At 37.3% G+C, this 21439-nt stretch overlaps 1 protein-coding gene across 1 annotated transcript; it reads left to right on the top strand.

The window, feature by feature from the left end:
- The first annotated feature begins 62 nt into the window (after positions 1-62).
- LOC122037884 (vacuolar protein sorting-associated protein 35B-like) lies at positions 63-20361 on the top strand. The gene is made up of 22 exons (XM_042597342.1): positions 63-278; positions 367-463; positions 575-701; positions 2072-2257; positions 8257-8344; positions 8550-8606; positions 8715-8804; positions 8887-9009; positions 12431-12505; positions 12576-12635; positions 13134-13250; positions 14121-14357; positions 14427-14489; positions 14644-14733; positions 16847-16936; positions 17395-17484; positions 18232-18300; positions 18374-18454; positions 18588-18695; positions 18791-18894; positions 19776-19889; positions 19975-20361. The coding sequence occupies exons 1-22, from the start codon at positions 69-71 to the stop codon at positions 20189-20191; spliced, it is 2493 nt and encodes an 830-aa protein (XP_042453276.1). The 5' UTR covers positions 63-68; the 3' UTR covers positions 20192-20361.
- The last annotated feature ends 1078 nt before the right edge of the window (positions 20362-21439 follow it).

Below are 21439 nucleotides of genomic sequence, written 5' to 3'. Positions count from 1 at the left end.
ACGGTTGAATACGGCGTACATGGAATATCAGTAAATTAGAGGGGTGTACATATAATTTAAAGGTTGAAATGAAAAATCGCAACCTGCGAAGAGGAAGCGAAGGGAGAAAAGTAGAAAACAGTGCGATCGTCGCAGTATCTCGGAATCGAAGTGGGCGGAGATCCAGCTGCGCGATGATGGCGCCAGACGCGGGAGCGGTGGCGGCGAACGAAGAGAAATGCCTCTCCGATGCTATCGGGCGCCTCCAGCATAACGCCTTCTACATGCACCGCGCTCTGGTCTCATTGCAAACCCCAACGAACCCTAGCCGCTGGGATTAGTTGTTGCGTGCTTAGTCCTTAATCTTCTTTGTGTTTCTTTCTGTAGGATTCGAAAAATTTGAAGGATGCGCTCAAGTATGCTGGGGAGATGCTGTCTGAGTTGCGGACTTCTAGTCTGTCGCCGCACAAATACTATGATCTATGTATGTCGATGGCAATAGTTCTTATTTCCATTATTTTTCCGCTTCTCGTTGGATTAACTGATGACTATGAGTGTTTTTTCTCATGGCTTATTGGTTATGGGAATGTGAAAGATATGAGGGCTTTCGATGAGTTGAGAAAGGTGGAGATGTTCTTCACGGAGGAGACTAGGCGAGGCAGCTACGTAGTGACTGATCTGTACGAGCTTGTCCAACATGCCTCAAACATCTTGCCTAGACTGTAAGGACTTATTAAACCGATCTCTATTCCATCTGTTCTAAAAATTGAATGTTCGCTAAATCTGATGCATGCAATATCAGTTCGTGAGTTATCTTTTTATTAAATTGCACTTGTGTGTCTGTTTGCGAAATTCTGCTCACTTGATTGGGATTTTTATTTTCCTGTCTAACTTGCTGCTGTTCTGCAGTACACAGTTTTGCAAAATGTATTGCACACTTACGCTTTGTTGCCCAATACTCAACAGGATTTAGGAAAACACTCTAAATTGTGGTAATCCATATTGTTTCTGATACATTACTGCCTGAATGGTTGGGTTTGACTTGTTGACATTGCAGCTTGTAAATTTTATAAGAATTATATTTTTTATGATGCGCTTGGAAGGTATTGGTAGTATCCTTGGCATAGGTTAAAAATCTTTAGCTCATTTATGATAATCATGTTTCCACAAAATCTTCAGGTAATTTTAAACAGGTTATCCATTTACTGTTTTGAGCATCTTACTGTCTTCAATGTGGATTCACTTATGAGGATAATGCAAACAAGGAAAATTAAGTTTTAGAAATTTTAGTTTTTTTTCAGAAGAGTTGGTTCCTATGGAAGTGGTTAAATTGGTAATTATGATGCAAAGAAGGTTTAGTATTTATTTTTAATTTAGAAGGTACAATAGTCTCAGTAGGAGTTTAATTAGGTTGGTGTATTTCCTATTTTTAATTTTGATTTATTTCTTAGTTTGTTAGTGGTGAAGTCTATGAAAGAGGTGTTGTAATCAATGTGTTTATCTTTCGATTAATAAAGCTCCTGTTCAATTAATCTGCAAGATCCATTATTCTCTATGTGAGATGGTTATCCCAATGCTTCATTACATAGAATTCTTTGTGAGTCTCGGTTTAAATTGGTGTTGCATCAGAGGATTCACCTTGATTAATCCACTGTTTTTTTTTCTTTTGCTCCATCTATGGCTGGAGACTGTTTGGATATGGAGCTTGAGGGGTTCAGCCATGGATATGATCATGCTAGCAAGGCTCTGTTTAGTAGTAACCTCAGAGTGTTTTGTCCTATGTATCTAGGTGGCCTTCTACTAGAGCTTCCTTGCTTGTATTTTTCTGGGTGATTAGCACCCGACAGTGGGTTCCTTTCTTGTGTTTTTTCTGTGCTTAGACCACTCAAAAATCCTTTTTTTTTTATTAAATGGAGTATGTTTCTTTTATTAGGTAGTCAAGTTGAAAAGTATCACCTTCTTTTCCTTTTCCTCTTCAGTTAGTTGTCCACATTTACTCTTCCTCCTGTTTCAATTATTGTAACAATATATGATTGGAGTTTCTTGCATATAACTTCTTTGTTTTTATGAATATTTGATTGTTTATTGTCAGATATCTACTCTGCACAGTGGGATCTGTATATATCAAATCAAAGGAGGCTCCGGCCAAGGATGTTCTTAAAGATCTAGTGGAAATGTGTCATGCTATACAACATCCAGTTCGTGGGCTGTTCTTAAGGAGCTATCTGTCTCAAATAAGCAAAGATAAGTTACCTGATATCAGTTCAGAATATGAAGGGTACGAGGAATCTTCATTTATGATGCCTATTATAATTTTCAGTTTGGATACCTGATATTTGGAAGTGTTTGTTTATGCTTCTGCCTTTTCAGATGTCTGGCCTGAATATTCTTATTGTTATTCAGCAAGCATGCTTAACTTTGGAAAACATTAATAAAAGTTGAAAGCTTTTGTACCAGGAATTAACCAATATTATGAAAATCTTAAAACTGATTCTATCACAAAATAATATTTCACAAGTTGGATTATTTCATATTCATTCCATTTCTCACACATTTTTCTTTCTTACACTATATATGTGAAAATTGACTACGAGACAAAAGAAGGTTTTGCCGTTCAATTTTGTAGATCGATATGCAATGGTCATTCATGATCTGTTGATAGTCTAATTGTTCAGAAACAATTGTTATCCCTTAACCCTCCGACTTTCACTTCATCCCTTTCTTTCGAGGAAGGAGTAATAAGATATATACTGAGGCACGACAGCTGGTCATGTACTTTATGGTTTCTCTAGTAGATAACCTGAAACCATTCAAGTTCTGGTAACCACATAGCTAGCTGTTAGAGCATGGTGAAATTAAGTTAATGCTCCTAGTCTCACTAAGTAGATTAGGCAATGGCATTTGTCCGATGGCCGACTTTGCCAAAATAGTTGAACTAGGTTTGTAATATGGTCCCGAGTATAGGATCTAGTCACAGATCGAGATCCGGATCTGTACTTGGTCATGCAACACGGGGGAAAGGGAGGAGAAAAGACTTGTCCTAGACAAAGTCCCAATTACTCAATTTTTCTTCTCCCTCTTCATTGATAATAACACTCCTTTTATAAGGAGTTAATTACATGGACTATTCAAGGAGAAAAAGGAAAAGACAATCTCTAAAGGAAACAAGGAATCAAATAAATAAATGCCCTTTATTTATTTCTACTTATTACAGTAGCAAATTTGGGCAGTAGCAGAATTTGGATAGTAAGCAAATAGGCAGCAGCAGATTTATTCAGTAGCTAATTAGATAGTAGCAAATTTATTCCAAATTGTCAAATTAGGTAGTAGCAGATTTATTCCAAGCTAGTAATTTGCTTCCGATTATAGTGGCGTCCAACAAAGACGTCCACATCATCACTCCCCTCGATGTTGAGCTTGTCCTCAAGCTCGAAGGTTGGGTAGACGGAGAGGAACTTCCTGGCCGGTTCCCAAGTAGCATCTTCAATGGAGGAACCTGCCCAATGCACTAAGTACTCCCGTGTCCCTCTGTTAAGACGGCTGCGTAGAATTGTCTGGGAGCAGGTAAAGCTTGGCCTTTACACATCTGAGGTAAGGTTCCCGCATTATCTGGTGGAGAGCCCGTATATGGCTTTAGCAATGAGACGTGAAAAACATCATGGATGCGGCTATCAGGCGGTAAATCAAGTCTGTAAGCAACAGACCCAATGCGTGCCGCCACTTGAAATGGACCGAAATATTTGGGAAGCAACATGTGATGGCGTTGGCGAGCCACCAATAGTTGACGACACGGTGTGTTGTAGCAATACTCAACCCATGGAAGCCATTCAAGTCATTTCTGCGGTTGATCCCCAACAAGGCAGCGCAGATACATTTTAATGGTATGATTAACCACCTCCGTTTGTCCATCAGTCTGTGGGTGGTAGGCTGAAGAAAAAGATAGCTTGGTTCCACACAGTCAGAGCAATTCCCGCCAAAAGGAGCTAATGAAACCTTGTCATGATCAGAGACAATAGATTCAGGCATTCCGTGGAGGCGGAATATCTCAGTAAAGAAGATCGCATCCACTGATATCGCTGTATACGGATGGGCTAGGGGAATGAAATGAGCATACTTGGATAAACGGTCCACAATTACAAACAAGACTGATTTGCCATTCACCTTCGGAAGACCCTCAATAAATTCTATGGGGATGTCTGCCCATACTTGTTCGGGGATGGAAAGAGGTTGAAGTAGACCTGCTTGTTGCAAGTTCTGCCATTTGTTGCGCTGACAGGTAACACGTTGTCGCACAAAGGTCAAGATATCCCGCTTCATACCTGGCCAATAGAAGTCGGCATGAAGGCGGTGTAATGTCTTCTGTATCCCCTCATGCCCCGCCTCATGAAAAACTGCGATCACTGTGGGAAGCAGCGGAGATTTGCCGAGAAGGAAAACCCGACCCTTGTAGAAGATTAAGTCATCCCGAGTTTCCCACTCGGGCCCCTCCTCTCCACTTTGAACTCGGCGTAATAACCTGAACATCTCAGAATTAGAGTTCACTTCGCTTCGTATCTTATCAAAGATCTCTGCACAAGAACAGAAAGAGCCATTATAATAGGTTCCTCCTCGTGACAGCAGGAGAGGGCGTCTGTGGCACGATTCAAATGGCCCTCCTTAAATTCCACCCGGAAGTCGAAGCCCATCAGCTTGCTAATCCAATGTTGTTGGGGTGATGTGGTGATGCGCTGCTCCAACAAGTACTTCAAATTATAATGGTTTATTCTTGTCAGAAAGTGGCGATCCCATAGGTACGACCTCTAATGGATAACGGCTTTGTCCAAACCAATGAGTTCTTGTTCATTTGCTGCTAATTTGAGATGATACTCTGCTATTTTTCGACTGAACAAAGTAATGGGGTGCCCTAGTTGTTGAAGAACTGCTCCAAATCCACTCTCTGAAGCGTCACACTCCACTACAAATTCTTCCGAAAAATTAGGCAAACTAAGCACTAGTGCTTCTGATAGGGACTTCTTTAATTGCCCAAATGCCTCTTGAGCCTCTTGGAACCATTGGAATGCATTCTTCCTAAGAAGACTCGTGAGAGGGGTTGTGATTTGCCCGTAAGCCTGGATGAATTTGCGGTAGTAGTCTATTAGTCCGAGAAATCCCCTGAGAGCTTTGCAAGTTTGAGGTCTGGGTCACTCCTCAATCGCTTGGATTTTGTTGCGATCCACCTCGACCCCTCGAGAATGGATAACATGACCCAAGTAGGATACTTGGCACTGACCAAAGGAACACATGGATTTTTTTTAGAAATAAAAGGTTAGCCTTTAACAATTCAAAGACAAGCCGACAATGCCCTAAGTGAGTATCCCTCGTGGAAACTTGTCCTTAACCGTTCGGTTGTTGAGCTCACGATAATCGATACAGAAACGCCACGAGCCATCCTGTTTTTTTACCAGAAGAACTGATGATGAAAAAGGCGACTTACTAGGGCAGATGATACCTTGGATGAGCATCTGGGTGCATTGTCGCTCGATCTCATCTTTCTACAATTGCGATTAGCGGTAAGGGCGGACCACCATGGCGGCGGATCCTGGCAAGAGCGTGATACGGTGATACAGTTTCGAGGTGGAGGGAGGCTTGCAGGTTCTTGAAATAAGTCATCGTAATCCTCAAGCAATGACTCCAGTTTGTTTCCCATGAATTCCTCACTGCATATCATGGCTGTACCTGACTTCGATTCCAACGGGTGACCATGCCAGAGGACCTCCTTGCCCGCCAGGACAAACTTCATCGTCAGGGAACGAAAGCCCCATATAATGGGGCCTAGGGTGCGTAGCCATTTAACTCCCAAAACCATATCAAACCCCTCCAATGGAAGCATATAGAGATTAACAGAGAAGGTATCTTTGCCCACCTGTAGGGGTACCGACTTGTAGAGGCCCAAGCTTGGCACGCGCTCTCTGTTGGCAACACATACCTTCAGGGTCCGGTCGCTTTTGAATCTCCACCTTCAGGTCTGGCACTAGCCCTTCACACACGAAGTTGTGTGTGCTTCCTGAATCCACGAATACCGAGACAGGTATCCCGTGTGATGCGGCCAACAGCTGCATTGTTTGTGAGTTTTTAACCCCACTGATAGCATGGAGGGAAATTTCTGGGTGCGTCTCCCCCTCTTCCTCACCTTCACTGTCATCATCCGGTCTTCAATCCAGAATAGGTGCTTACACTTGTGACCCGTGGAGTAGTACTCGTCGCAATTAAAATAGAGGCCTTTAGCTCTTCGTTCAGCCATCTCCGCGCGGGATAGACGCTTGAAGAATGAGATAGGTGGAGTCCCTTTGCTGTTGTCCCCCATGGTCTTGGTCTTTGCTACAAGAGGGCCTCCACTGCTAGGGTTGAACTTGGATGTGATTCCGTCCCAATTTGTAAACAGTGGGCTCCCACCTCGATGGAAGCATTGCTTCCGTTCTAATGCCCTGACCATATTCATTGCAATGCCCAGGTTTCTAGGCTTCTAGGCTTCTGTAACTCAATGTCGATATGAAGATCTTCAACTAGCCTTGTTGTGAACAAGTCAACCTGTTGTCGGGGTCGGAGGTCCAAGGTTCGGGCGAGGAGAAATTGAAATTGGCGTTGGTAGTCTTCTACAGAGCCTGTCTGCTTTAGATTTGCTAGCTCTCCCAAAGGGTTGTTGCTTAGAGGCGGGTCAAAGCGGATATGACAGTCTCTAAATTGCTTCCAAGTCATCTCTGGCTCTTCTTGCTCTACCTGATCAAACCAAAGTTAGGCTTCCCCTACCAAGTGGAAGGTAGCAAGGCCAATCTTGTCAGCCTCTGTGGTCCTTTGGTTGGTAAAGAATTTTTCACATCTTTTAACCCAGCTCAGCGGATCCCCTTCTCCAGAATAGGTGGGGAACTCCATCTTTGAGTATCGCGGAGCCATGGTGCCGCTAGTTGACAGTTCAGGTCTGACCCCCGAGCTTCGAGAAGGGCCATACTCTGTGCTGGTAGGGCTGTCTGCAGTGGGCAAAGGTCGTCGTCTAGCATCTTGAACAGTACGAGAAATCTTGGCAATCTGCTCCTCTAGTCCTTGCTGGCGGGAGGTGATTTGCTCCATAAAAAATTGTTGATGCGAGGTCAATTTCTCCATGAAGTCATCGAGTTTGGATGCAATCGGATCCGTGTCACCCATGATCGGCTTTGATACCAAGTTGTTATGGTCCCGAGTATAGGATCGAGTCACAGGTCGAGATCCGGATCCGTACTTGGTCATACAACACGTAAGGGGGAAAGGGAGGAGGAAAGACTCGTCCTAGACAGAGTCCCAATTACTCAATTTTTCTTCTCCCTCTTCATTGATAATAACACTCCTTTTATAAGGAGTTAATTACATGGACTATTCATGGAGAAAAAGGAAAAGACAATCCCTAAAGGAAACAAGGAATCAAATAAATAAATGCCCTTTATTTATTTCTACTTATAATAGTAGCAAATTTGGGCAGTAGCAGAATTTGGACAGTAACCAAATAGGCAGCAGCAGATTTATTCAGTAGCTAATTAGGTAGTATCAGATTTATTCCAAATTATCAAATTAGGTAGTAGCAGATTTATTTTTACGTATAATAGTAATTTGCTTCCGATTATAGTGGCGTCCAACAAAGACGTCCACATCAGTTTGGTACCTCTAACATATTTAAGAAAAGTGAGGAAGTTAAGTGTGGTTTATGTCTAGAAAGAAATAGCTCTGAATTAGCACAAGTTGACAACCTAATCACCTCGTTCACCTTGACAGATGTTGTGATATCCTTCCATCTCAGCTGAAAGAGGCATCATTTCTACTAGCTTGAACTATCAGAAATTGACTGTCAATTTCTAACTTTTAAAGCTGTTGTTTACATGGATGCCATTAGCACTTTTAAAGCTGTTGAGTTATCGTGATAATAATGATTTTGTGTGGCAATCCTTCATCATTCCCTTATTGGAGTGGTCCCATATTCTATTCTCTGATGCATCCATGTATGCAGCCATGATTTTGCAGATCAATCCATGTGCATTAATGTGCCTTTCTTACTATAATTGTACATTTAAAATCATACATCGCCTTAGAATGAATGAAAATACAAAGTTATTGCTTGGACAATCTCTAAATTTCAATGTTTTTCTTCTATAGCATTTATAATTTAAGATATCTATATTTCTTTGTTCCACATGTGGTTACTGATCTTTTCATCATGGTGATTCATATTGCTAGGATGTAGCTCATTTTCTCTCTTGTATTACCATTTTGTAGGGGTGCTGACACTATTGATGTTGCTATTGAATTTGTACTTCAGAACTTCACTGAGATGAATAAACTCTGGGTCAGAATGCAATATCAGGTTTGTTGAATTTGAATTGTTAGCTATCATATCATGTCTTTGCATGAAATAGACATTGGCACATATTTGTCATAAGCCATAGCTCAGCAGATTTATGTACCACAATGGTAATGGTGGTCATGCAGGTACTTTAGTGATTGTGAATTATTTGATACTGTTAGGTGATCCTGAGTTGAGACTAGGAATCGCACTTTCTGGTCTGCAGGGGCCCATAGGAGAAAAGGAGAAGAGAGCTAAAGGAAGGAGTGAACTTCGTGATCTTGTAATATAATTATCTCGGGATCCGTCAAGTACCATAAAAAATGCTAGTAAAAAAAATCTTTCCTTCGTCATTTATGGTTTTTTGTATATCTTTGCTCATTCTTTCTAGGTTGGAAAAAATCTTCATGTTCTTAGTCAGCTTGAGGGTGTTGACCTTGATATGTACAAGGATTCTGTTCTTCCTAGGATATTGGAACAGGTTAGAGTTATTACCATGCCAACAGATTCTTAGTATAATCTGTAGCTTTTTCAATGTTTTGACAAGGAAGTAAATTCTGCAGGTTGTGAACTGTAAAGATGAGCTAGCCCAGCATTACTTAATGGATTGTATAATTCAAGTTTTTCCTGATGAATATCATTTGCAGACTCTTGAAACATTATTAAGTGCATTTCCTCAGCTTCAGGTAAGTAACAAGTTCTGGTAAAACTACCTTTTCTTATTCGTTTTTTATTTTTTTGATTTTTTGGTTATCTTTTTGATTTTCAGAGTAATAATTTTCTTAAACATAAATAAATAAAATCAATCAAGATTTAGTCTACCATATGAAACATCATCCTGAGTTTGTTAATCGTGATTCTGTTTCTTATACCCAGCAGCCCAGGCTCATTTGAGATTGGTAGAATTGATAAGACAATGAAGAAAATGAAGTGAGGAACTGAGGATAAAATCTAAGAAGAGCCCTCACGAAGTGAGAATAAAATCCTTATAAGATTTGGATGCGTTAAGGATGCATACACTTCAAAATTATGTTCCGTGTCACATGGCACGGACGGTTTTTACTGTTCCGCCGGACAGCCGAAACCGGCACAGGAGACATCCCCGTCTCGGGGAGTCACGGACACCTCTAGCGGCACCGAAGGAGATGCGGGACGCCTCCGGCCGTGCCTGAGGAGTCGTGGGACACCTTCAGCGGGGCCGGAAGCGTCCTGCAACGCCTTCTGCACCAAAGGCCTCGCGTGAAGCCTTTTTGCGGCGCCGAAGGCGTCGCCGGACATCCCTGCTGGTGCCATCGGACGACTCTGCCGGTGTCGTCAGACGACCCTGTTGGTCGGCCCCGTGGCGATCACGGGTGAGCGATCATGGCAGATGATCACGGATACATTTTTTTTCCGATTAATATTTTTTTTATTTAATTAATTTAAATAATTCCCCAGGATTTGTGATATTTTAAACATGTTTTTATAAATCCTAATTAAATTATCCTAATAAAATATATAAAAAATATATTTAAAATTTAAATAAATTTAATAAATTTTATTAATTAATATTCTGAATTTTTTTAAAAAATGTTTTAAATTTCATTTAAAAATTTCTAATATTTTTTTAATTATTTTGTATTATTTTAAATTTCATTTAAAATTTTTAAAAATTCTCAAAAAATTTAAAAAATCTAATAAATAATATTTATTTTCTGATTTTTTAATTATTTTATATTTTTTACTTGATATTTTTTACTATTTAAAATATATATTATTTAATTAATAATTAATTAAATGAATAAATAATTTATATAATTATTATTATATATAAAGTAATATCTTGTATTAATTTATATACTTATTATTATAATAGATAAATCCATTTTAATTCGAGTTATTGATATATCAATTTTATTTAAATAAAACTATTTTTAATTATTTTTCTAACAACATTAAATTGTTTAATAATTGAGAACTTATACAAAATTAATATACAACTTATTTTTATATACACCATAAACATATTTATCTTATGATTATTATAAAAAAAAAAAAGGCAGCTCGATACACGAAACTCCCGCCATGCGGGGTCCCGGGGAAGGATCCATTGTACGCAACCTTACTCTGCTTTTTTTTTGCAAGTGGTTGTTTCCAGAATTCGAACCGGTGACCTTTTGGTCACATAGCAACAACTTTACCATTGCACTCCCTTTCTATCTTATAATTATTATATATAAATAAAAAAATATTGAAACTATATCGGCATGACACGATACGATACAGAAACCATATCGTTCCGGTCTGAGACCGAAACCTCGGTATGGGTCGAAATTTTAAACCTTGGCGTACATTATACCTTACTTTAGAACAATTTTATAAGACAACCAAGATTGAGACCATCATAATTAAGGGCATTTGCCAATGTATCCTCGAACATCACTTAGGAACTTTATTACGCAAAAGGTTGCTGAGGACATTCTGAGAAAGCATATAGTCTTATTCTAAGATTTTGTTGGCCGTCCTTGAGACGTGATGTAACTAGGATTGTATTACAATGTCACATGTGTCATCAAGGATATCACCCCAAGGAGGCATCACATTTGTGTTGCCCAGTTCAGCTACTTCAAACTAGCCACTCCTTTGGCCTCCTCTTTTGTGGTTGAATTTGCATTACTTCACTTTGAGCCTCTTATTTGACCTTATCATCCTTTTATCTATTATTCCTTTTGTATCCAGCAGATATACACTATATTCTGTGCAACAGATCCTTAAGGTTCAGCTTCACAGGATGCTAACGACCCCATTGCTAAGGCTAAGCTCCTCTATGGGGGAGTAGATCAGCATGAAACACATTTTCCCTGCACAGCCCTCTCCGTTAATCTGTGAGCTAGCTGCTTGTAGATCCAATAGCCACCAATATTTACTTTCTTTTTCAATAGTTTCTTCCTTCTCCACACCTCCTTTCTTTAAACCAGGTCACAAAAAGTCTCAATTGGCTCCTTTCAGCAGATAATTGAATTGTGCTATTTATGTTTTCTCCTGGTCCCTTGTGTTTCTACTGCATTCTGTTCAAGATTCTGTTGTATGTGTTACTTCAAGGTGAGGCCGGCTGAGATATTAACTACTAAGATCTCATGTTGTACATTTTTTTATTACTCGACTTCATCCAAGTTTCACTTCATCCTTTCTCCCTTTTACTCTCTCTTTGTCAATGCACTGTGCGGAGGTCAAAAAAATTGTTGTTTGCATGTTGATATAAGATTGAAAGGATCATTGGTTGCATGCTTTATTAACTCTTTAAGTTTTGTTTCACCTACATGCGAGTATTATGCTCTTCGTTTCATTATGATAATGTCTTAGTCTTTGTTATCTGCTTTATGTTTTCATTATTTTGCTTATAAGAGCTTCTAGATAATACCTATTCTCTACATTAAATATTATGTACATGAAATTTTACAAGTCATGTGGGCTTAGTCCCACATTAGATGTCTCACAGTTAGTGTCTAAGTTGAGTCTTATATATACCTTGTTAAGGATATTAGGGATAAAGAGTCATGTGGTTTTAATCCCACATTAAATGCCTTAGGGTTAGGGTATAAGTTGAATCTTATAAAATACTTGTGCGATTTGTGGGTTTTGTCCCACATTAGATATCTTAACCCCTTTGGGTCAGCGTGTAAATTGTGTCTGATATATCTCATATTTAATGCAATAGAATATTTTCTTTCTGTGAACTTAACAAGTAATAATCAAAATTTTCCTATCTATCAGTAAACAATAAGAAGGGGAGCTTTGGTGCAACGGTAAAATTGTTACTTTGTGACCAAAAGGTCACAGGTTCGAATCCTAGAAACAGTTTCTTGCAAAAAGCAGGGTAAGACGGTGTACAATGGATCCTTCCCTGAACTCCGCATAGCGGGAGCTTCGTGCATGGGCTGCCCCTTTTTTTTATCAGTAAACAATAATTATGTTATTTTGCAAGTTGAAAACAGAGTCTAATCTAACTAGTCTATTTTTATAACCTGTAGAAACCGAATAACTGCATTAAGGTAAACTTTGTTTTCTCTTTTTGTTCATCTCAAGAAATCTGCTGATATTGTACACAATTTCTTAATTCTGATACAGCCAACTGTTGACATCAAAACAGTGCTGTCTCCACTTATGGATAGGCTATCAAATTATGCTGCATCGAGTACAGAAGTGAGTTTTCAACTTATTGTTATTCCAGCAAAATGTTTAGGATGTCTTTTCTCACTTTTTTAGGCTGTAGGTACTACCAGAATTCTTGAAAGCTGAAGCTTTTTCTAAATTGAGCAATGCTGTTGGGAAGGTAACCTCTAATTAATGCAAGTCCTGACACTATGTCATGCTATGCTAGCACATATAGGATTTCAATTTACAGTCACTATATATTTCCATTAGTTATGTTGGTGAATTGTCTATTGCTGCCTTCTATTTTGTTTTTTTGTCTTATTTGATCAAAGTATCTTTTAAACAACTCCTAGTACAAGCTCTATTTACATCTGTGCCTCATAAACTAACATGTTATATGCAATTAGCTGAATATTATGGGGTGCGTTTCTGGAAATAAAATCATGCTACAGAGAGAATCATATAGTACACGTTGCTACTGGTAACTGCATGTAGTGTACCATTCTTCTATCAAAATAAGGAAGATTTTAGATTTCTAGAATCATTCTGAACCATTGTACTTCTTCCATGCTATAGTCATTCTTGAGATAGACTTTAGTAAATTTTGTTTATGCATTTGGGACATGGAATGAATAGTCCATTCTTTTAGACTTTGATTCTTGCTTTACCTTAGCAGGTGATAGAAGCACAGGTTGACATGCCCATCTTTGGAGCAGTAACACTATACGTGTCCCTTCTTACATTTACTCTTCGCATACATCCTGATCGACTTGATTATGTAGATCAAATCCTGGTATGTTCTATCTATTGGAACTAAGATTGTGATTTGCAAGTCATATTTGTGGTGAGTCAAAGTGTTTAAAATCTCGAGCCATTTCTCTTGATACAATGAAACATCCCGTTCTGCCCACGGACCGACATCGGCACAAGCACGCCTCCGGTGTTGGTGCGCTGCTACACGTCGAGCGAGCTCGGCGATGCGACGAGTGAGCCCGGTGATGCGTCCAACGCATTTAATTAAATAACTTAGGTTAATAATTGTAATCAACTCCTAACTATATTGGGATAGTTTAAGTAGACTTAATTAAAGCCTAATAAAATTATCCCATTAATTTAACATATATATATATATATATATATATAAAATATTTTATATTTAAATATTTATATTAATTTTTTTATTTTTAGTTAATATATTTTATATTAAAAAAATTCTGAAACTATATTGGTACGATACAGTACCGAAACTATTGTTCCAGTTCGTGACTAAAACCTTGGCACAACTTTTGATTTTAAAACATGAGTCAAACTATGTCTGGGATATGAGTTCACTTTTTTGTAACTCTTGGTCTTATAATATTCATTATTGATCAATGATTTTGTAATATCAAGACTACAACGGTCTTTATTTCCTTGAAAAATTATTTTTTCTTCAGATATTTTCCTTTGTGTCCTAAATTCACAAAGTTTGGAGTATCTTTAGCTTTATGTAATTTTGTAAACAAATGGTGAAAATTTTAGAAGGGCTTAAAATGCTTGCTAATTGTCTAACAAGTGATGAACCAATTCTGTTTCGGCTTCAATATGCATGTGGATTGTTCCTTTCATATCTTGTACTCATGTGAAGGATTTTGCTGATAGATACCATGCTGATTGACAACAGGGAGCATGTGTACTGCGACTCTCAGGGATTGCGAAACTTGAGGATAGCAAAGCAACTAAGCAGCTTGTTGCACTTTTGAGTGCTCCATTAGAAAAGTATAAAGATATTTCTACTGCATTAGATCTACCTAACTATTTGCTAGTCATGGATCATTTGGATACTGCAACAAAAAAGGTCATGGCTATGATAATCATCCAAAACATGAAGAACACAGCCTGCATCTCAGCAGCTGATAAAGTATGTCTCATCCTGTCTTTATTTGCAATGTAAAACGGTCTCTTGAACTCAAACTGTCTTTGTTTTTAGGTTGAGTCTCTGTTTGAATTAATAAAAGGACTTGTAAAGGATCTTGATGGCAGTGAAGATGAGGTAAGATTCCAGTTTTTCAATAATACTATGTAACATATGTGAAATTTGGACATGATTGGAAGTCTATTTTCATTTACCTCATTTCAAGTATATAAGCTCTGCTGCGGACTAAACTTGTGACCTACTAAAGATTGATTTATCTTTCTGCTGGTAGCTTGATGAAGATGACTTTGAAGAGGAACAGAATTCTGTTGCTCGTCTCATTCATTACTTGTACTGCAATGATGCCAAGGAAATGTTCAAGGTATCTAAATTTGTTTTCCTTTATTTATTTTTTAAATAATTGCAGTTTCATATTATTGATTTTTTTTTATCAGATCATGATCCGTAAGCACGGCGTAACTGACAACTTGATGTAATCTATATCTTTTAAATTCTAGTTCTACTATCCTCTCTGCTAATATAATAGCAAGTTACATACATGCAATTCCCATGTCTCTGAGATTTGATGTGCTTTCCTTTCCATGGAGATAGTTGATATCCTGAAAGAGTCGAGTCTTTTTCCGGTCCATTTTTGTGGTTGGAATACCTTTGATTCTTTTCTTCTTTTAAAAAATAACCAAGTGATCTCTTGGATTATTAAACAGCTACAAAGGAATTTAGCCAGGCACTTAAAAAGCTTAACCTATATGGGCTTAACTTCAACACTATTTTGTCTTTCTTTAACTCTGGTAACTTGTACCACTCTAATTGATATGGCTAAGAAAAGATGATCCATGCCTGTTCATTCATATTTCCTGTCCAATTTACCATGGTCCCCCTTCTATTTTACTACCCAAGTACTAATATATCTCTTTTAGGTGCATCAGCTGGAGTGTTGTACAGTAGTGTTAGCAACTTACCTTTTTTACTGAGTGGATAAGCAACAAAAAGGAGTTTGTGATGCCCTTTTCATTTTAATTGGAAGGTGATATTTTGGGAGTTGGGGCTAGTGGTAAATGTGAGTAGACAGATACAAATCATCTTTGCAAAAGTCTCATGGTTAGGATCTGCTAGAATGATTTCAGAAATCACACCAAAATTGATTATGTTAATGTATTATGGTGGACTGTCCCTATCTGTCTGTGCACGGCACAATACCCTCCGTAGGAAACTAGTCAGCAACACAGTATTTGCAGATGATAACTCAACCTTTTAAACAATTTTTCATCTGTATTCTTATGAAGATGCAGGAAATAGTATGTGTTTTATCAATTAGAATGTGTTATTTAGTGCACGTGATTACCAATTTCAGAATAGCTAATTTTGTTGGAACAAATTGATGGTGTGCAAATTCAGAGCTTTGCATGGCTTGTAAGCTAGATTCTTGTTTTATATTGTTCTATTTTTCATGCTTCTCAAGTTAAAATGTATGTACCTTTTCCAGTTGCTATCTTATATAGCAGTAGTTTTTGTTGACAGAAGAGAACTGAACAGCAGAAGTATGCATTGTAATTTTAATTCTATTTGGTTATTCGATTAAAGTGATCTTTACTAAAGCTTTCCTTTTAAATCGACTACAACAAATCACTGCTTGTGGTCATAGAAGTCAAAATCCTTTATGCACTATGCCTTCTTGTTTTATTTTCTCACAATGTGGAACTCCTCCAGCTTTTTCTAGATCTGAGTTTTGTTTTAATTAATGTTGTCTGAGGTTTATCTGCTATTTCAGAAGAAATTGACTGGTCCTTAACCTTTAATTTTATTTATTGATAACTTTTGATTGCAAATTTTCCTTTGTGGATGATTGGAAATAATTGGTATATTCATTCAAAATTAATTTATTCTCGTACATAGCAAGGTCTGTATATTAGGATTTTTATACTAATGAAATATTAGGCCCGAGAAGTTACTTGGATTGTAGATACTGGCAAAAATCTATTTGTGTGCACGTTTGTTCCAAGTATTTTGGGTTGACTACATAGGCGCTATTCCTCTATCGAGCTCAATGCAAAGCTATATCATTAGTAATATTTAAAATTTAAAATCATATCATTTTAACCATGTGTGTTTCCTGTACTTTGATAATAAAAAAAAATTAAAAAATTTGTGGTAGAAAGTTTACTAGAATTTGGAAAGCTATATGTTGAAGCCTGATGCTTAATGGGAACAGGTAAAAAATTGCATGAATATCTGAATCTAACGTAGCCTACACATAGGTAAGGGGTCTCAAATAATATGGTGTTACTGAACTAAATAGTTTTTCAGATTGGAATAATATGCAGTACTTGATGGTTCTATTGAATTTTATTCGACTAATGAATTTTATTTGTCTATTAGGCAATTTTCTTTCCTTACTCTACCTGCCACTTGATAATTTGCTTGCTTCTATTGTTGTTTTTTAAAACCCTTAAACATTACTACTGAATTTCTTGCAGATTATATTGACTGTGAAGAAGCATGTTCTCCTTGGAGGTCCTAAACGCTTTTCTTTCACTGTACCTCCCCTAGTTTTTTCTTCCCTCAAGGTTTACCTTCCATACATCTCACCTTACCATTTTGGTAACATTTTATTTGTATAGCAGGTTCTCTTTAGTTATGGACTATCAGCCTGGTCATGGTATAGTTAAATAATCATGATGTGTTGGTCACTTTGGCATGCTCTGTTATGTTGCGATTTAGCACATGGTCCATTTGACCATAATGAGGATCGCTGAGGTATGCCTGAGGCTCATGTCATGCGGATGGCATGCCTAAATGTTCTCTGATGTCTGCTTAATTTCGCCTGTTGCTTGGGAACCATGTCAAATCAAGCTGACTGGCATATTCCTTGTTAGGCAATTGTTACTTAATAGTTTTAAGTTTTAACTTGGAGGAGCTTCATGTTAAAGCCTACAACTTTATTAACTTCCTCTATTGACTAATAGCCTAGTATAACCTTTCCGCCTGTATCCTAAAACTGATTCTGTTGGATCCTGGTCTGCAGTTGCTTAGACGCTTGCAATGTCCTGATGGAGATGTAAATGGAGATGACATCTCTGATACACAAAAGAAAATATTCCAGCTCTTGCATCAGGTTGTACTTGTGATTCCTACATTATTTTGATTCATATTGTAATAATTGATTGGCTTTAGCATTTACCATGTAGCCAAAATCTTAGCTTGTCTTTCATACTACTTAATGATGCTTATATATTTAACTGATTGTATAAATTGGAGCAAGTAACTAGCTAAAAGATTGTTGAAGTCTTAAAGATGGCTGCAAATTCTGACCCAATTTTTTCCTACAACTTTTATATCAATGATAGTAATTAATTATAACCTAGTTACTGAGATATCTTCTTAAACAGATCCAAAGTTTTCTCAGTGGACACTTTTTTTTCCCCTAAATACATATACCAAGGACCCCTTTCTAAAAGATAGGATATTCAGCTTGACAAAATTTTCTTAAGTTTATTAGAACATGTTATATGGCAAAAAAAAAATGTCAAACAGCTTCTTTGTCAAATGTTGAAGGCTACTTTGGCATCAAACAATAGCTGTCCATCTTTTATGCTTGACAAACATCCTAAGATCCTTGCTTGGCAATAATACAACACAATTTAGTTAGAATGGATCATTTATCTTTAGTGTAGATTTCTTTTTTGGCATTGCATTTAACAATTTACTTTATCATCAAGCATTTTGATTGTAAGGTATGACAAAGATTAGCAGTGCAGACATGGTAACTAGTAACATTTGATCTGTTTGCTTCTTTGTATTTGTTTAATTCTGAAGTATTTTTTGTAACCATCCATTCCATTCTCTATGCATCTATTTTCAGATTATTGAGGCCTTGTTGTCTGTTCCTTCACCAGAACTCGCTTTAAGATTATACTTGCAATGCGCTGAGGTTTGTTAGTTAACTACATGTTTTTGCATTTGTAAGTGCTTGTGATGAATCTGTGACCACTTTTCTGTTTCAGGCTGCTAGCCAGTGTGGTTTTGAACCAGTTTCTTATGAATTCCTTACACAAGCATTTATATTATATGAAGAAGAGGTTGCAGTAAGTGAATCACTCCTCCTTTTGGAGTATAATAAACTCTTAATTGTTGTACTATTCGGATAATAGGTTTCAAGTATTCGTTATCTGAGCTTCCTCAGTGTCTTATTTCTTAATCATTTAATCCTTTGAGCAGGACTCAAAAGCACAGGTGACCGCGATACACTTGATTATTGGAACACTGCAGCGCATGAATGTATTTGGAATAGAGAACAGAGATACTCTTACACATAAAGCCACTGGGGTATACTAGTACTATATGAACATGCATGCAAAATATATCTATTTCTGCTATTTGGCGTTATATTCTCAAATTAATAAATATTCCTTGTTCTACAGTATTCTGCAAAACTTTTGAAAAAGCCTGATCAGTGCAGAGCAGTTTATGCTTGTGCACATCTGTTTTGGGCTACCTACCAAGACGGCATTCAAGATGGAGAAAGGTGCTCAGCATTTGTTTACTGCTTTTCTTGCCAAATTACTATAATCATGAACTATCTGTAGAGAAGCTGCATTATTTGTCTTTCTAAATTGCTAAAGCTCCTTTACCTTTATGTTTTTATATTCCTTGCCTCATACGCATTCCTACTTCATATTTTCATTTCCATATGGAATATTACAATGTTGATAAAGAAATATATTTGTACTATCTTCGGGTATGTTTACTTGGGTAGAAGGGGATGTGTGTTGGGAGAAGTTGAAGGAAAATTTTGTTTACTTGAAAGGAACAAAGAAGAGGGAAGGAAAATGATGTTTCTTTCCCTTGAAATTGTTTTTCCAAAAGTGGATGGATGAGGTGAGAGACGTGAGATAACCAAAGAGATGAACAAGCTTTGTTATAATTCCGTTCCACTATAATGTCCTTAATTAATCTTCAACTTTGCTGTGAGTTTTCCCCATTTCAACTGAGAGTGCAGTCTTCCTTTCAAATCCTAACACAATCACCAAGACTGGCATCTTGTGGTTGAAAGAATGGGATAGGAAGGTGAGGAGATGGGTGGGTCTGTCAGCCGGCCCTGTTCATGCAATTGATGGACAGGGGTAAAGGCCATAGCTGTTACCGGTGATGGCAATGTGCCCAATGACTAAAGCTACCTCTCCTTTTCCAGCTCTTTCCGACCATTCCCCATCCCAGTTTAATGCATCGGTTTATTTCTTTTCTTCTCCTGTCCCTATCCCTCCCTTTGACTCCCTTCTTGTTCCACCAAGTAAATATCGCATTACCAAGTAATACATTAGTTTGATTCTCATCATGACAAGTAATGCTATTGTTACAATATTTGCACATCGAATGTTCATGACCTGATTGATTGTCTTGTTCCAGGGTCCTCCTCTGTTTGAAGCGCGCTTTGCGGATTGCCAACGCTACCCAGCAGATGGTGCATGCTTCCAGGGGTAACAATGAACACGTGGCACTATTCGTTGAAATATTGAACAAGTAAACAACAATTTATGATATATATTTTAAACTTTATTGCAGCTAACGTGAACTTAATGTTTGGCCATTTCTTATATTTTCTCAGGTACCTATACTTCTTCGATAAAGGAATTCCTCAAATAACAAACTCGATAATTCAGGATCTAATTGAACTTGTCAGGACTGAACTGAAAAATGACAACGAAAAAACAGACCCATCTGGATCTGCTGAAGCCTTCTTCTCCAGCACACTTCGATACATTGAATTCCAGAAGCAGAAAGGTGGAAACATCAGCGAAAATTTTAAACAACTCGAAATTTAACTGTTCATGATCTGGAGTTGGACAAAACACAATTTTATTTCCCCGATTTTAATACAATGAGGCTTTGTATCATATCAGGATTTCCACTCTTCCATTTGCTTTTTCTTGGTGGTACAATGGCAATAACACACTGTACAGAAGCAATATTTTAAAAATTGCTTTAGTTCAAATATTGTTTCTATAGTTCTTGAGCTCCCCGTTTATAAAAATTTCGGAAGAACCAGTTACAGCCTGAACTATCAGATCTAACTATGCAGTCTGTTCCTTTCATATATCGTATATGAATTTTGTTATCCGGTACACCTCACTCCGACCACACCCAACATATTTTTTCAATTTTAAAAAAAAATCAATATTTTTTTCCCTCGTGTGTCGCTCATGATTGCCTGCTCATATTATTAAACAAATTCAGCTGCTTGCAAAAATGTTCCAAGTGTTGATAGAGTTGTTAATGGGTTCTAGGCAACAGAATAGAAATAAGTATTATTTAGTTTGGTTTATTAATCGGTTGATATGTTATAAATAATAAGTAATGATAGTTTTCATATGTCAAAAATATTTTTACTTAAAACATTTTGTTAATCTTGTCTATCTTGCTTTCGAGATCTATTATGTTTGTCTTAGTCTCGATTGAACTACATTATCATTAATTCTTTTTCTTGATTATTAGTCACAAAAATGAAAATGGAAAATATTATTGTTTTTAATTAAAATACAGATCAAAGAACCTCGCTTATTTGGAATTTACCTTTTTTTAGCGAAGGATATAAGAAATGCAAGAATCAATTTAACTGGTTCACCTCGTTATCACTAACCGGCCGTGCCACCGTTTCTCACGACAATGCACGTGCTTTCTCCTTTCTTGGAGCTCGCACAAGTCACAAATCTACGTGACTCGCACCTTTCAATATTTAATCTGATCTAATCAGATTTAACTCTTTTGGCCATATGCAATGTCCCTTTTTAGTTGCCCCCAGATAGTGCAGTCGGAATTTACACGAATAATTATTGCAATGCATTAAAATTAATTTTTAATAGATATAAAATATCTTATTATCTTATCTTTTTCATGTAGAGTCGTTATACAAATATTTACCGTGATTTAATCACTTTTAAAAAGTGTGGCACTGTCGTGAAGGAAACCACTAAAATGACAACCTCATTTTTTTTAGTTGAATTAATAAAAAAAAATAGCTTACTAGAAGTTTTGTTATATTTTGAATACAAACTAAATTAAGATTGCCAATT

Source organism: Zingiber officinale, chromosome 1A, assembly GCF_018446385.1.
Source record: "Zingiber officinale cultivar Zhangliang chromosome 1A, Zo_v1.1, whole genome shotgun sequence".
In the NCBI taxonomy this organism is placed as follows: Eukaryota; Viridiplantae; Streptophyta; class Magnoliopsida; order Zingiberales; family Zingiberaceae; genus Zingiber; species Zingiber officinale.
This window is presented reverse-complemented; position numbering and strand designations above follow the sequence as displayed.

Excerpts from the sequence above, each read along its gene's own strand:
- LOC122037884 (XM_042597342.1), top strand. The coding sequence starts at position 69 with ATGAAAAATCGCAACCTGCGAAGAGGAAGCGAAGGGAGAAAAGTAGAA. Across the intron at positions 14,490-14,643 it reads TTGATGGCAGTGAAGATGAG|CTTGATGAAGATGACTTTGA; the intron begins GTAAGATTCCAG and ends TTCTGCTGGTAG. Across the intron at positions 18,301-18,373 it reads TATACTTGCAATGCGCTGAG|GCTGCTAGCCAGTGTGGTTT; the intron begins GTTTGTTAGTTA and ends TTTCTGTTTCAG.